General features: G+C 41.2%; 1 protein-coding gene across 3 annotated transcripts in view; it reads left to right on the forward strand.

Moving 5' to 3' along the window:
* ISM1 (isthmin 1) overlaps positions 1-12,385 on the forward strand; it is a 54,389-nt gene that overhangs the window by 21,300 nt on the left and 20,704 nt on the right. The window contains exons 1-2 of one of the 3 annotated variants that reach the window (XM_061622569.1): positions 4,567-4,694; positions 11,724-11,963. In XM_061622569.1, coding sequence (XP_061478553.1) covers positions 4,668-4,694; positions 11,724-11,963 — 267 coding nt within the window. In that variant the 5' untranslated portion in view covers positions 4,567-4,667. Of the gene's footprint in view, positions 1-4,566; positions 4,695-10,285; positions 10,371-11,723; positions 11,964-12,385 lie in introns of those variants that run through there. The other 2 variants (XM_061622568.1, XM_061622567.1) reach the window with 2 other exon arrangements.

Genomic DNA, 12,385 nt, shown 5'->3' on the forward strand with positions numbered 1-12,385 from the left:
AGACAAATTCATGGAGGATAAAGCTATCAAGGGTACTTGCCATGAGCACAAGTGGGGAGAGCTCTATTGCACTCATGTTTTGCTTGCGGGCTTCCCATAGGTGTCTGGTTATGTTCTCACCAACACTGTGTAGAAAAATAATGATTTAGAGCAAAAGGGGGAAGGACTTCTTAAACTGGGATGTTCAGTATCTTTGCTGCAGTACTCAAATGTGGACCCCCCCCTCCACTTCAACTTACTCTTCAGAGACATAGTGAAATGAAAATGCAACTGTCACTTAGGTGCATATATTCAACAACAGAGTGAACACATATTTGTTCACTTAATATAAACTGAATTCGAATTCCATTTCAGGGAGCTCTAACAACAGGGAACTTAAAGCCTTCCTGATGTTGTTGGACTACAACTCCCATCATCCCCAACCATGGCCATGCTGGCTGGTGCCGATGGGAACTGGAGTCATCCAACAACATCTGGAGATTCCCATCCTTGCTCTAGAATTTGCTCTTCAAAGCTATCTACCTTGTTGCTTCTTAACATTGTGACAGGAAAAGTCTTAGATGTGTGTACTCTCTGTTTGGGGCAATAAAGGGTCTCAGGGGCCTTACTTGACAAAACCAACATAAGTTGGAACTAAAAAACTATTTTACAATGGAGTATATTCTATTGGTACAACCACAGAAGCAGGAAGATGGGAGGCATACCCATGATGGGATGAAAAGAAAGTGCCTTGTGCAGACACACAGAAAGAAGTGGAGGTGTAGAGAGAAGGGGGCAGAGGCTGATTATAAACATATCCAGCTTTATACTGAGTAAGACTACTAGTCCATCTAGCTCAGTATTATCTGCTCTGTTGAGTGGCAGCAGCTCTCAAAAACCTCAGACTGATAGGTCTTTCCTAAGACCAGCAACTGGAGGAACCTGAGAATGAACCAGATCTTGAGTTGTATTCAACCTAGTACAAAGGCAAATGTTCCATCACTGCAAGGATTTCCTCTTGTGCAGTGGAACATTCTCCCCCTGCACACACCTAAATCTGTTCTGGGGGTTCCCCCAATCCTCTAGAGCAGATATGGGGACAGCGCAGGACACACCCAGGGGAAGGAGAGGGGGGAAAGTCCCATTGCACAAGCAGAACTTCTTGTGCAGTTTTTAAAGTGAATACCACCCTGTGTGGATATAAAACAGCTGGCTACATTTTCATGCTTTAAAAAAAATAACTTTGGAAAAATGCCACCTCTAATTAATGAAAACCTCTGATTCTCAAGGGTCCTGTCTGCTGTTAGTTGTCTGTCATTGGTTTGGAGTTCTGGCAAATCAGAAGTCAATGGCATTGTATCTGATTTCTACCCCTATTCATTAAGAAGTTGTAAGCTGAATGTAGAAAATGGTGCACTTTGTCATTATTATGCCTTAAAGTAAATACAATATGTTACTGGATTTGACTGGTAGGATTGAAAGCATTTCTCTGTGTGTACAAAGAATAAAATGTTGCATGCTTGTCTAGTCATGTGCCCAACAAAGATTATGGATAGGAATGGCATAAAGCAGATTGTGAGATCTCCTAATAACTCTTAGCAGCCTTTACAAACTACACTTCCTAGGATTCTTTGGGGGAAGCCATGACTGTTTAAAGTGGAATAATAGTGGAATAAATATGTAGTTTTGATTGTGGCCTGTGGTGTGTGTGGTATGTGTGCATGCCCACCAGCCTGAGGGATTGTTAACAGAGAGACAGCAAGCAAATACAGGTTGAGGTAGTGCATGGATTTGATACCTGAGTGTATCTATTAATGCTGCGTGGGTGATAGTTATATGTGATGTATGAATGAAGCTAAGCAGAAGAAAAATGGTGGCTCCCTGAAAAGCTGGGTTTCTAAAAGCAGACGTCATCCTCAGCACACAACCCAATCACTCATTTACCTTCCAACGTGAATCCCTCCCCCTTCCCTTCTAATGCTCAACTGTAGTTTAGTATGGCATCTTAATAAAAATGAACAATAGTTGGCGCTGACTTAGAGCTTGATAGAAGAGTCTGAAGTATGTTTGCAATCCTGGTTAAGAGGGAACTAGTTAAGGCGATGACAGAAGGAAGGAGAATGTCTGCTGGGGGGTAGAAGGAACTAGGAGGGTGCATTCCTGAGGTTTGCTGTGGGTTTGCAAGCCCAGTTTTCAGGGAACCCATGTACAGCTGCATATATTCGATTCAGTTTGCATTTATAGGCTAACCTACCTAATTTGCACTTTTCTAAACAATAAGCAAACCAAAACAGCCATCCTTCAAAATTTGCACTTCTTGAAATTTTGCGATGCAGTTTTTCAGTCAAATATTTATTTATTTATTTATTTATCATACATATATACTTGGCTGAAGGAGCCCAGGAGGGCAAACAAAAGCACTAAAAACATACCAAAGCATCATAAAAACAGGCCTTAAGGCCTGTTTCCTATGTTGTGCAGAACGGACCTCCTGATAAGATGGTATCTGCAGGAGCCCCTCACCTGCAGAGCACAGTGATCAACTGGGTATATAAGGGATGAGACGCTCTTTCAGATATCCTGGTCCCAAGCTGTATAGGGCTTTGTACACCAAAACTAGAACCTTGAACTTGGCCCAGTAGCAAATGGGCAGCCAGTGCAATTCTTTCAGCAGTGGGGTGACATGTTGTCAATACCCTGCCCCAGTGAGCAGTCTTGCCACTGCATTTTGTTTGTGTACAAAAATGCATGCACTAGGGCAAAGTGTGCATAAAATGCATATATTAGTGAAAATTGCATCCAAATTGAAATATATTAGATGAAATTGCTTTGCAAGTATGTGTACATTAAGTAAAATTGCATACAAGGATGCATATATTAGGAGGAATTCATACTGAGGATTTTAAAAATTGCAAACTGATGAAGTGAAATTAAAATAGGAAAAATGAGAAACTGAAGGAAACCAAAGTGGACAGATTTACCCGTCCTTAATCTCTAATGGCTGTACTCATTGATTACTGGGTGTACAAGGAGAGCAAAGACTTCTGGATTGAATCTAATGGATACTAGAACTATTCCTGTTGCTGCAGCCAAAACTAAGGCCTTGATTAGCCTTATTCTCCTCTCCCCACCCCCACTTACCTTCATTGTTTTCCTCCTCTACCACTGATTTATTAGGCCAAGATAATCAGCCCATTATTTTATGAGAGCTCAATTATTTTCTACAGTCAGAAGCAATCCAGGCCATTGAGACATACTTCACCCAAAGCCACCTGGCTCATCAGAACAGAAGAATTTGAGGTGTGACAGTTGCCATGATACATAAAGGAATAATCTCACCCACACTTCCTCATGTTTTCCCTTAAGACAATAGGTTGCAAGTATTTTAAGTTCATCAATGGAGGTGTAGTATGGTGAGGACTGTTCCCCAAGATACTTAGAACAGGTTCTAATGATATAAAATGTTTATGAAATGCCCCCAAGCATCTAGGCAAGTTCAAGAATTTAAAAAAAGGTTCCTGTCCACAGATGTTAAAAATTTCCCTTTGCACACTCAGCTAATGGCTCATCTTCAGGAACACCTACAGCTGCTCTAAGGCACTGTGGTATGAACAGGAGTATGCAATCACCTACCCACATCTATAGCCCAAATAAGTTTTAAGATGTACTACTAGCTGAATGGGGAATTGGCTATTCAGTTTGCTGGTAGTCCTTTGGTAAATCCTGAAGCTACTTTTAGTTATAACTGTATTTTCCAAACCAGTGGCTTTTGTATTGTATTCAGGAGATCCCCGAGATTCCTTGGAAGTTCACCAGGGATTCCTCAATGTTGTGGCAGATAAACCTCCCTAAAAGTCAGCTTGCTCACAACTATCCATCCATCCATGCAATACAAGGCAGTGAACTCTCTGTTCACTTGGAGGACGTGATCAAGTTCACCAAGCATAGTAGGTGCTCCCCAGAATCATCAATGCATGAGTTCTGCAGCAGACTTGCAAGATTTGGCAGATTAGCTGGTGACACAGAATGGGTTCCATAGGAAAAACCTCTGATCTAAGTCATATCACGATACCGTTCTCTTGCAAGAACAAGTGGACTGCTATTGTGGAATGAGGGCACAAAGATTTGCCAAATAATGCAAGAATGTCATGATTAGTCTTAAAAATGTCTCTAGCACAAACATGCCCAATTGCACTTTTTTAAAAAAAAAAGTATGTCTTGGACTAAGAAGTCAGAAAATGACAGCCCAACTTTAGTTTCAGGTATAAACATCTCAGAGGTGGCAGATGACTAATAACACATCTTGGAAGTGTCTAGTACCCTACTGGCAGTTGTGTACAATACTGATGGGTAATTTTTCATTTATGCATAACTACATGCAGACTATTTCCTGGTAACATTTAAAATTGTTGTTTTGTGGGTTTTGGCATTTTGCAAAATAGGGTATAAGTACATTGCATTTTTAAAACAAAGAGCACTTTTGTTTTAAGCTGTTTGGAGGGGCCTCATCCTGTTCTTCTTTCCCTGCATATATCCAGCTTTCATTTCACAAAGGCTAAGGCTTTCTTCATACACTTTTGGACAACAGTCCAACTTGGAACAGTCAGGGTTTTATCCCCGCAGGTACATAAATTCTATTTTGGAGAACAGCAGTAGTAAACTGGCTGGCAACCTTCTGAGCCTGGGGGATGCTACTGACTTGCATCCGTTCCTTGGTATGTATCCCTCCTTGAAATGAAGCCAGAGTGGGTGACTTTACAGCCTTGACTTTTCACTTCAGCTTTTGGTATTAATGGCTAGCGTTGAACAAAATGTTAATATATCTAATTGTTCATATTTTAGAGTGGTAGCATGTGAAAAATTAAAGGCCCATCCACACAGCATGTAAGTTTCATAAGGCTATTCCTGTGCCGGCATTGTTGAGTATAGAACCTTATTAATTCCAGGAGTAGAATCCATTTCTCTGAAGCAAAAAAAAAGGAAAAAAAGAAATTGTGATATAACTGGACAAATCACTATGCCTTATGCCAAGAGTAGGGAACTTGTTGCTCTTGAGATGTGGCTGGACTACAACTTACATCAGCCCGTCCAGCATATCCAATGATCCAGGATGATGGAAGCCGTAATCTGGCAACATCTGGATGGCCACGCACCCCCCCTCCTGCCTTACACCATTCCTGGTACTTATTTGCATAGAAATCCCATTATGGATGGTTGTTCTTATGATAGTCAAACGTAAGGAAATGGGCCCTAAATATTTTATACAATCAACAATTCTCCAAGGTACCAGTAATTTGGAATGCTGTTACTATGGAAATCAGACAGGCACCTCCAGTCCTGATATTTCTAAATAAATAAACAATTATTGTTCTTCTTTTTCGTATCTGGTTGCCTGGGAAAAAAATACTGGACCTGACTCATAACCACGGGGGTATTTCTGGTATCTCTTGTTGTCAGTGCCACTTGCCGTAGATCTGCAGTGCAGCTATTTTATACGTGCTGAAGAATTAGCCGATTACTGCCTTTCATTAGCTTATGTGTCAGCTAAGCCAAACCTGCCTCGCTCAAACTCATGGCTACTAATATTAATGGATGTTACTTTGCAAAATTCTCCCTCCCACCAGGAAAATATGAATCGGTCATATAAATTGATGTCCCACGTTCTTTTACTAGAGACGCTTTTAAAGCTCTTTGGGCTACGTGAATGTGAAAGCCACACCCAAATCTTTTGCAGACCAGTGGTTCTCAAACCTTTTTTTTCTCATGGACCACTTGAAAATTGCTGATGATCTTAGTGGACCACTTAATGATTTTTCTACCTATTGTAGCAGTTGTAATGCACTGTATGATTTTTAATTGCTTCCTTTATTTCTCATATTGTATTTTATTGCATCACAGTTTGCATTCTATAGAATTTGAGTTGTAATACAATAAAGTGCAATATAAGAAATAAAAGAAGCAATAAAAATACAATGAAAAATCAACGTGAATATTTAATGTGGACATTCTGTGGACCACCTGAATGAAGTTCGTGGACCACGGACCAGGGTTTGGGAACCTCTGGTTTAGAAATTACGTGTGTTGTTTGCTACTGATGTCAATACTGAACTATGAGAATGGAATTTGACTATAGTGATAGATGCAGCTTTGAATAAGATCCATCTTTGAGCTCTGTCCTCCCCCCCCCATTTGTATATCTCTGTCTTAACAGCAGAGGTTTTGAGACTGCTGTTACTGTATGTATTTGTGTGTATTAATTCACTGCTGTGCTGGGGCCAGTGTATCAGTATAAGCCAGTGTTCTTCAACTGTGGGTCCCCAGATGTTGCAGGACTGCAGCTCCCATGATCCCTTGACCAGTGGGGATGATGGCGTTGTCCTCCAAGAACGTCTGGGAAGCCAAAGTTGAAGAACAGTAGTATAGCCTCTCTGTAGACTAGATTTGGCTCTTACTAGAAAGGTGTGCATATATTGCACATTTACAAGCACAAGCAGCTCCTTGTTTCAAGGGTGTTAGAACCATCAGCCAGTAGTCCTTTTTAAACCTCGGACCTATTTTCAACCTCAGCCTGATGGGACCCACTTGTGCAGCACAGTTCTATGCATGTTTACTCGCAAGCGTGTGCAGGACTGCAGTTTTAATTTTGTACTCTGATTTCCTTTGTTCTCCGTCGCCTCCCATTCTCTTTTTCTTTCCTATATTCCTGTGTGTTTCTTTTCATTCTCTTTACGAAAAATTATCCTTCGCCCCCTCCCCCAGAAAAACAATAAAAATGGTGGAGATGCCGCTCGTGTGTCCCATCTTAATTCTGGACATGAACCTCTTGAGGGTCTTAACCTAGCAAGTGAAGGCCAATGCCATAGGGAGGTGGTTGGCTGTCCAACCCTGGAGGCTTTCAAGAGGCAGCTGGAGAGGCACCTGTCGGGTATGCTTTAGTTTGGATTCCTGCATTGAGCAGGGGGTTGGGCTTGATGGCCTTGTAGGCCCCTTCCAATTCTACTATTATATGACATTGGGTGTAGTCTGCAGCCTACATTCCACATCAGGGTAGCTAAGTATTTGGTGCTTCTTTTCTTTCAGTTAAGACTTCTATTAACCATCTCTTGTTTCTTACCTATTGTCCCTGTACTCCCTAGCCTTAGTTCATCAGGATACTACACATGCACAATATAAAAAAATCATGCCCAAGATACGATAAACAAAACAGGGTGGCACCCTTATGAATGGTTAGGTGTATGTGTGTAATATTAAGAAAATAGGATGAGATCAGAGAAAGTCCCAAGGGTTGGAACTGGCCCACTTGACAGTTTAGTTTGAGAGCATTGCTACAGGGAGTGCAGAACATCAGTAAGAGGGTGCCATATGCCTCTTTTTCTAAATGAAACAGTTAGCACTGAAGTGTTAATAAAAAATATTATTGGAGGAGCCTGCTGTTGCTTGTTCCTGCAAGTATTTATTTAATGGAAGGTTCAAAAGGATAGGTTTTCAAGAGCAGAAGCTTGCTCAATATTGTATCATTTTCTCAAATTCAGCACATTTCTAGCAAATTTTGTTTTCTTTTACGATGTACATGCAGCTCTTCACAGGGGTAGGCTACAGTCCAAGTTATATAATTGATTATTGCATGTGTCAAAATACTGTAGCTCAATGATAGAGCATCTGCTTTGCATGCAGAAGGCCTCAGGTTCAATCTTGGCATCTCTAGGAAGGGCTGGGAATGTCCCCAGTCTAAAATCCCAGACAGCCACTGCCAGCCAGCATAGACAAAACTGAGCTAGATTATCTGACTCGGTAAAAGGCAGCTGCCTATGTACCTCTGCAGATTTATCAATGGTTTGTCAAGCAGGCTTTCAGAAAGCGCCTGCCTTCAGTTACTCTAAAATTCTCACACACTAGGAATTCTATAGCTATTTTAGCCTACTCTCTCTTGCTCTCATAGTGAAGGTCGTCAGTTTGAAATTACCATGCCTCAGGCTAAGTTTCTAGGAAAACAAAGTGGGGAGGAATGCCAAATGCTTGAAATGAGATTTATTCCCGGCCCAACTTGTTTTGGAACCAATCCTTCCACGTAGGCACATTTTCACAGCAATTCACTCCAAATAAATGGGGCACTAGAGAGCCAGTGTGGTGTAGTGGTTAAGGTGTTGGACTACGACCTGGGAGACCAGGGTTCAAATCCCACACAGCCATGAATCTCACTGGGTGATCTTGGGCCAGTCACTGCCTCTCAGCCTCAGAGGGAGGCAATGGTAAACCCCCTCTGAATACCGCTTACCATGAAACCCCTATTCATAGGGTCGCCATAAGTCGGGATCAACTTGAAGGCAGTCCGTTTCCATTTTTCATAGTGGCTCTTAATGTTGGATCTGGGACAAGCTTCCTTTTAAGCTCCTGGAATATTTGCCCCTCCCTTTTTTTCTTTTTCTTTCTTTTTGTTTGGCTTGCTAGTGGTGCTTTCTCAGTTTGGGGTTGGATTATATCAAGCTTCTAGGATGATGGGAAGCAGCATAATCTTGTCCATTTCTTTGTCTTTAAGACCAAAGTGTGGTGGCATTGGCCTGAATACTATCCACTGCATTCAAGCAGGCATTTGTTTACTGGGCAGCAAATATGTATTCAAGCCACTTCCACCACCAGTGCTCCATCTCTCTTCATTCCTACATCATGGTGAGCTTTTTCTCTCCTCTCCCTGCCTTGCATAACATCCAGCTTAAAAAGGAGTTCTGGAAATCTTGAAAGCTAGCTCACTATCTTGTGCCATTTTAGTTGGTCCTAATGTAGGTATTACTCTGTCGTGATGAACCAGCATAGCTACCTACTTCCCATGGTGATGATGGAGGCGAGTGGGATTCCCTTTATGTTTTACTTGGCTTCCCTTTTTCTGCATGTGCCTCCTCCATGGCCCTTGAAGCATGTTATGGCCCTATTTTTAACATTGCTGTAGCATCTGCAAATGCTAAAATAGCTCAGTAACAAAGATGGATTAAGTTTCGCATTGTGAATGAAGATGTAGATTCTAGCATCATGATGTGTAACTGATCTTTAGCTTTATTTGGACCAAATAGTCTTCAAAACATTCACTGCTCAGATTGGAATCAACATAGTTTAACAGAGCCGTATATTTTTTTTTCACAGTAAGGCATTTCTTTAGGTAAGTCACAGTTAAACATCAAAACACATCAGTGCTGGGGTGGCAGTAGGAGAAATCTTTTTTGCCATGGGTAGATTTATGGGAACATAACTATGGTGAGGAATCCACCGCTAAGTATTACCATTACCATTCTACATGTCTGAGGCAAACCACTTTAAATATAATTTTTGGCACATAGAATGTGTAAGGTTATAGCCTAGCTAAAATATAATTTAATTAGTCAGCTAAACAGTGATATATCACCAAAGGACTTTGAACTATGGCTAGAATGTACCGAGCATTTTAAAAACTGGTAACCACAGTGATATTTTTATAAGGAATGTTCACCTCATGGGGATTCTTTAAAGGTGCTTCACGTTGTTGGTTTCTTCTTTTTTTTTTTTTTACAAAGTTATAGCTCTGCTTTATTGTACATGATGTCCTATAAAGAAGATCTATGTCTGCGATACCTCTTTGAAAAAGGACCACGGTGCTGTCCGTTTAAAGAGAATGCAGTCAAGCAGTAAATTTAGGGGGCCATCTCTTTTCATATTGACTGTATTGGAGCCAGCAGTTGGTCTTTGATGTTGTAACAATAGAGCATAGGCCGAGAGGAGTATTAGGGCTTGAACAATGTCGAAATGAGGCTGCTTTCATTCGTTTTAAAGAGAGAGGCTCCTAATGTGTAGCAGAACTTTGTTTCTGTGAGCTTTTTTGCTTGCAGGAAGGGATTGTGTGGCGTGTAGGATTTCAGCCTGGAGTCTCTGTGTTAACATTTTTAATTATAAACCAGGTGCTCTGGAAACTGGATTGTACACTTGCTGCGTTACTAGCTTCATAAAGGCATCAAGCCTTCTCTTCTTCTTTTTCCCACAGTGGGCCTCTTCAAGCCCACTAGCCTAGACTATAATATAGAAGAAAATACTAAGCAGTCTAGGAAGTTTTGTGCCAACACTTGACAAATAGGCATATTATTAGTTTCACAGTCTGATCTCCTTGTGTAAAGTTTGGCTCAGAGATGAATTGAGATATTTCCCCCAAATTTAGGAAATTGTTTTGGCTGATTTCAGAACTGATCTGAATTTGCCAACAGTTTTCCTGGGTGTGGCCTTTCAGTGCAATCCCTGTGCAGACCAGGTAAAAGAATCATCTCTTGATTTGCAGAGGAGCTGCTTTGAAAAGCTGCACCCAGAGAAATGGCTGTTGAATGGGGAGGGTGAGATCCCTGTTGAGGACTATCTTGCCCCAACAGTCTTCAGTGGTAAGCTGTTGTTTATCCATCACCAGACATTTTGGGGCTAAACTGGGAAGTATTGTGTGGTTTGTATTTTAATCTAAACTAGAGAAGAATTCGAGGCTTCTAACACTTGCATTGCCTTTTGAGATGAGCATTACTGAGCTCACAGGGATTGTTTTGGAGCCCAATCCTGACAAATGCTATTGACATCTTCACAAACAAAGAGAGGGCACCACAGGTGGTAATTCTCTTGCCACCTAGACATTTGCTTATGTAAACAAGAGGTCAGAACATCTTGTGCTTAAATAGATTGCCTTTCCCAGGATGACCCTTGTTTTTCAAATATAACACTTGCCTGCTGCATACTTCTGATACATCCAGAAGGTAAGCAGCAGGAATATGCAGCAGGCAAATGTTAGATTTGAAAAAGAAGGGTCATCCTGGGAGTGGCAATCTAAACATAGGATGCTGCTTTAGTCTGCAGTTCTGTGGCAAAATCCTCTTGTTCCTTGTGAGCCATGTAGATAATATGCCTTCAAGACACCAAGGAAAACACAATTTGACAGGTGGTGGATCCAGAAATAAATTTGGCAAGAAGATGGTGAATGATTTTGGGGAGTGGGCAGGAGGAGAGGCAGAAAGCAGCTGCCTGCTGGAAACTACAGACAGCTGTGAGAAGACGCATGCTTATAAAGCAAGGTTTTCCTCTCAGGTGGCAAGAAATGAAAACGCACCTGAAAACAACCTAAGAAGGGATATATCTACATATAGCAGTTATGACTCCAGACCTCAGTTTGGAGTAGTGGCTAGAGTCTCAGACTGGGGCATGGGAGACCCAGGTTGAAATCCTCACGAATCAGGACATTGACTGGGTGATCAGTTGCTATTTTGCAGCCTAGTCTATCTCACAGGGTTGCTGTGATGATAAAAGGGGGGGGTGTATGGTTTAAAGGTGAATGTGCAGAGTTAGCACAGAGCTTAAAATCATAAGCAGTTTGCTCCACCCCCAGTCCTGCCAGAAGCTAATCCATCGTTTGGCTTAGTGTTCTCCCAAACCATAAGCAACAAGCTAAGAACAAACTTTTGTTACAACTCATGGTTTGCTTGGCAGCAGGAGGAGCGGGGGAGAAATGAAACGGATGTAACTTTAGTCCTGTGTACCAGCACACTGCATATTCACCTTTAAAGCATAGTTAAGCTTAATTGTGGTTTAAAATGATGTGCAACCCAGCCCACTGTGTTCTGCTAGCTCTTGTACAATGGTTCACAAGAAACTGCTACACTGCTAGAATTTATTCTGCTAGCACATCTCTGGCTTCACCCCATTCTCTTTTATTTGCTGTATATAATTTTGTGTTTGCTTCTTTATCTACCTAGGACAGTCTCCATACAGATAGTCTTTCATTGCCTGATTCCAGCTTCACATTAAACCCTGAGGACAGACGGGATTATCCTGACCACCAAGTAGCACACAAGTCATTCACCAAACAGCGATTCAGGCAGGAGAATGGACATACATCTTTACAAAGAGATGGACCCAGATCTTTCCTTCTGGATCTCCCAAATTTCCCTGACCTCTCAAAAGCAGACATCAATGGGCAAAATCCAAACATCCAGGTAAAGCTTGGAATCATATTTGAGGGTCTGTTTTTTGCCCTAGCTTGTCCCTTTATCAAAGGAATTTTAAATACTTGAAGTAAAATATATTAAAAAAACGACAACCTGCAGAGTAAATGGTATATGACCCTCTATATTATACTTAATGAATAATAGAATGCACAATATGTAATAAATATATAATCTGTCATAAAACCTACTAATAACTTGGGGAATATGTGAAACAACATGGGATATTTATTTGTTTATTACATTTATATACCGCCCCATAGCTGAAGCTCTGGGCGGTTTACAGCATATATAACAAAAGGCTATTTCCCCTTCCCCTGTCAGACTTCTGTATTGTTGTTAACTATTTGTAATAAAGTTGAGATCATTGGTTGACTGATTAATTGTTCCGTTCAAACGGACTGACTGATTTT

Source organism: Rhineura floridana, chromosome 4 (assembly GCF_030035675.1).
Source record: "Rhineura floridana isolate rRhiFlo1 chromosome 4, rRhiFlo1.hap2, whole genome shotgun sequence".
NCBI lineage: Eukaryota > Metazoa > Chordata > Lepidosauria > Squamata > Rhineuridae > Rhineura > Rhineura floridana.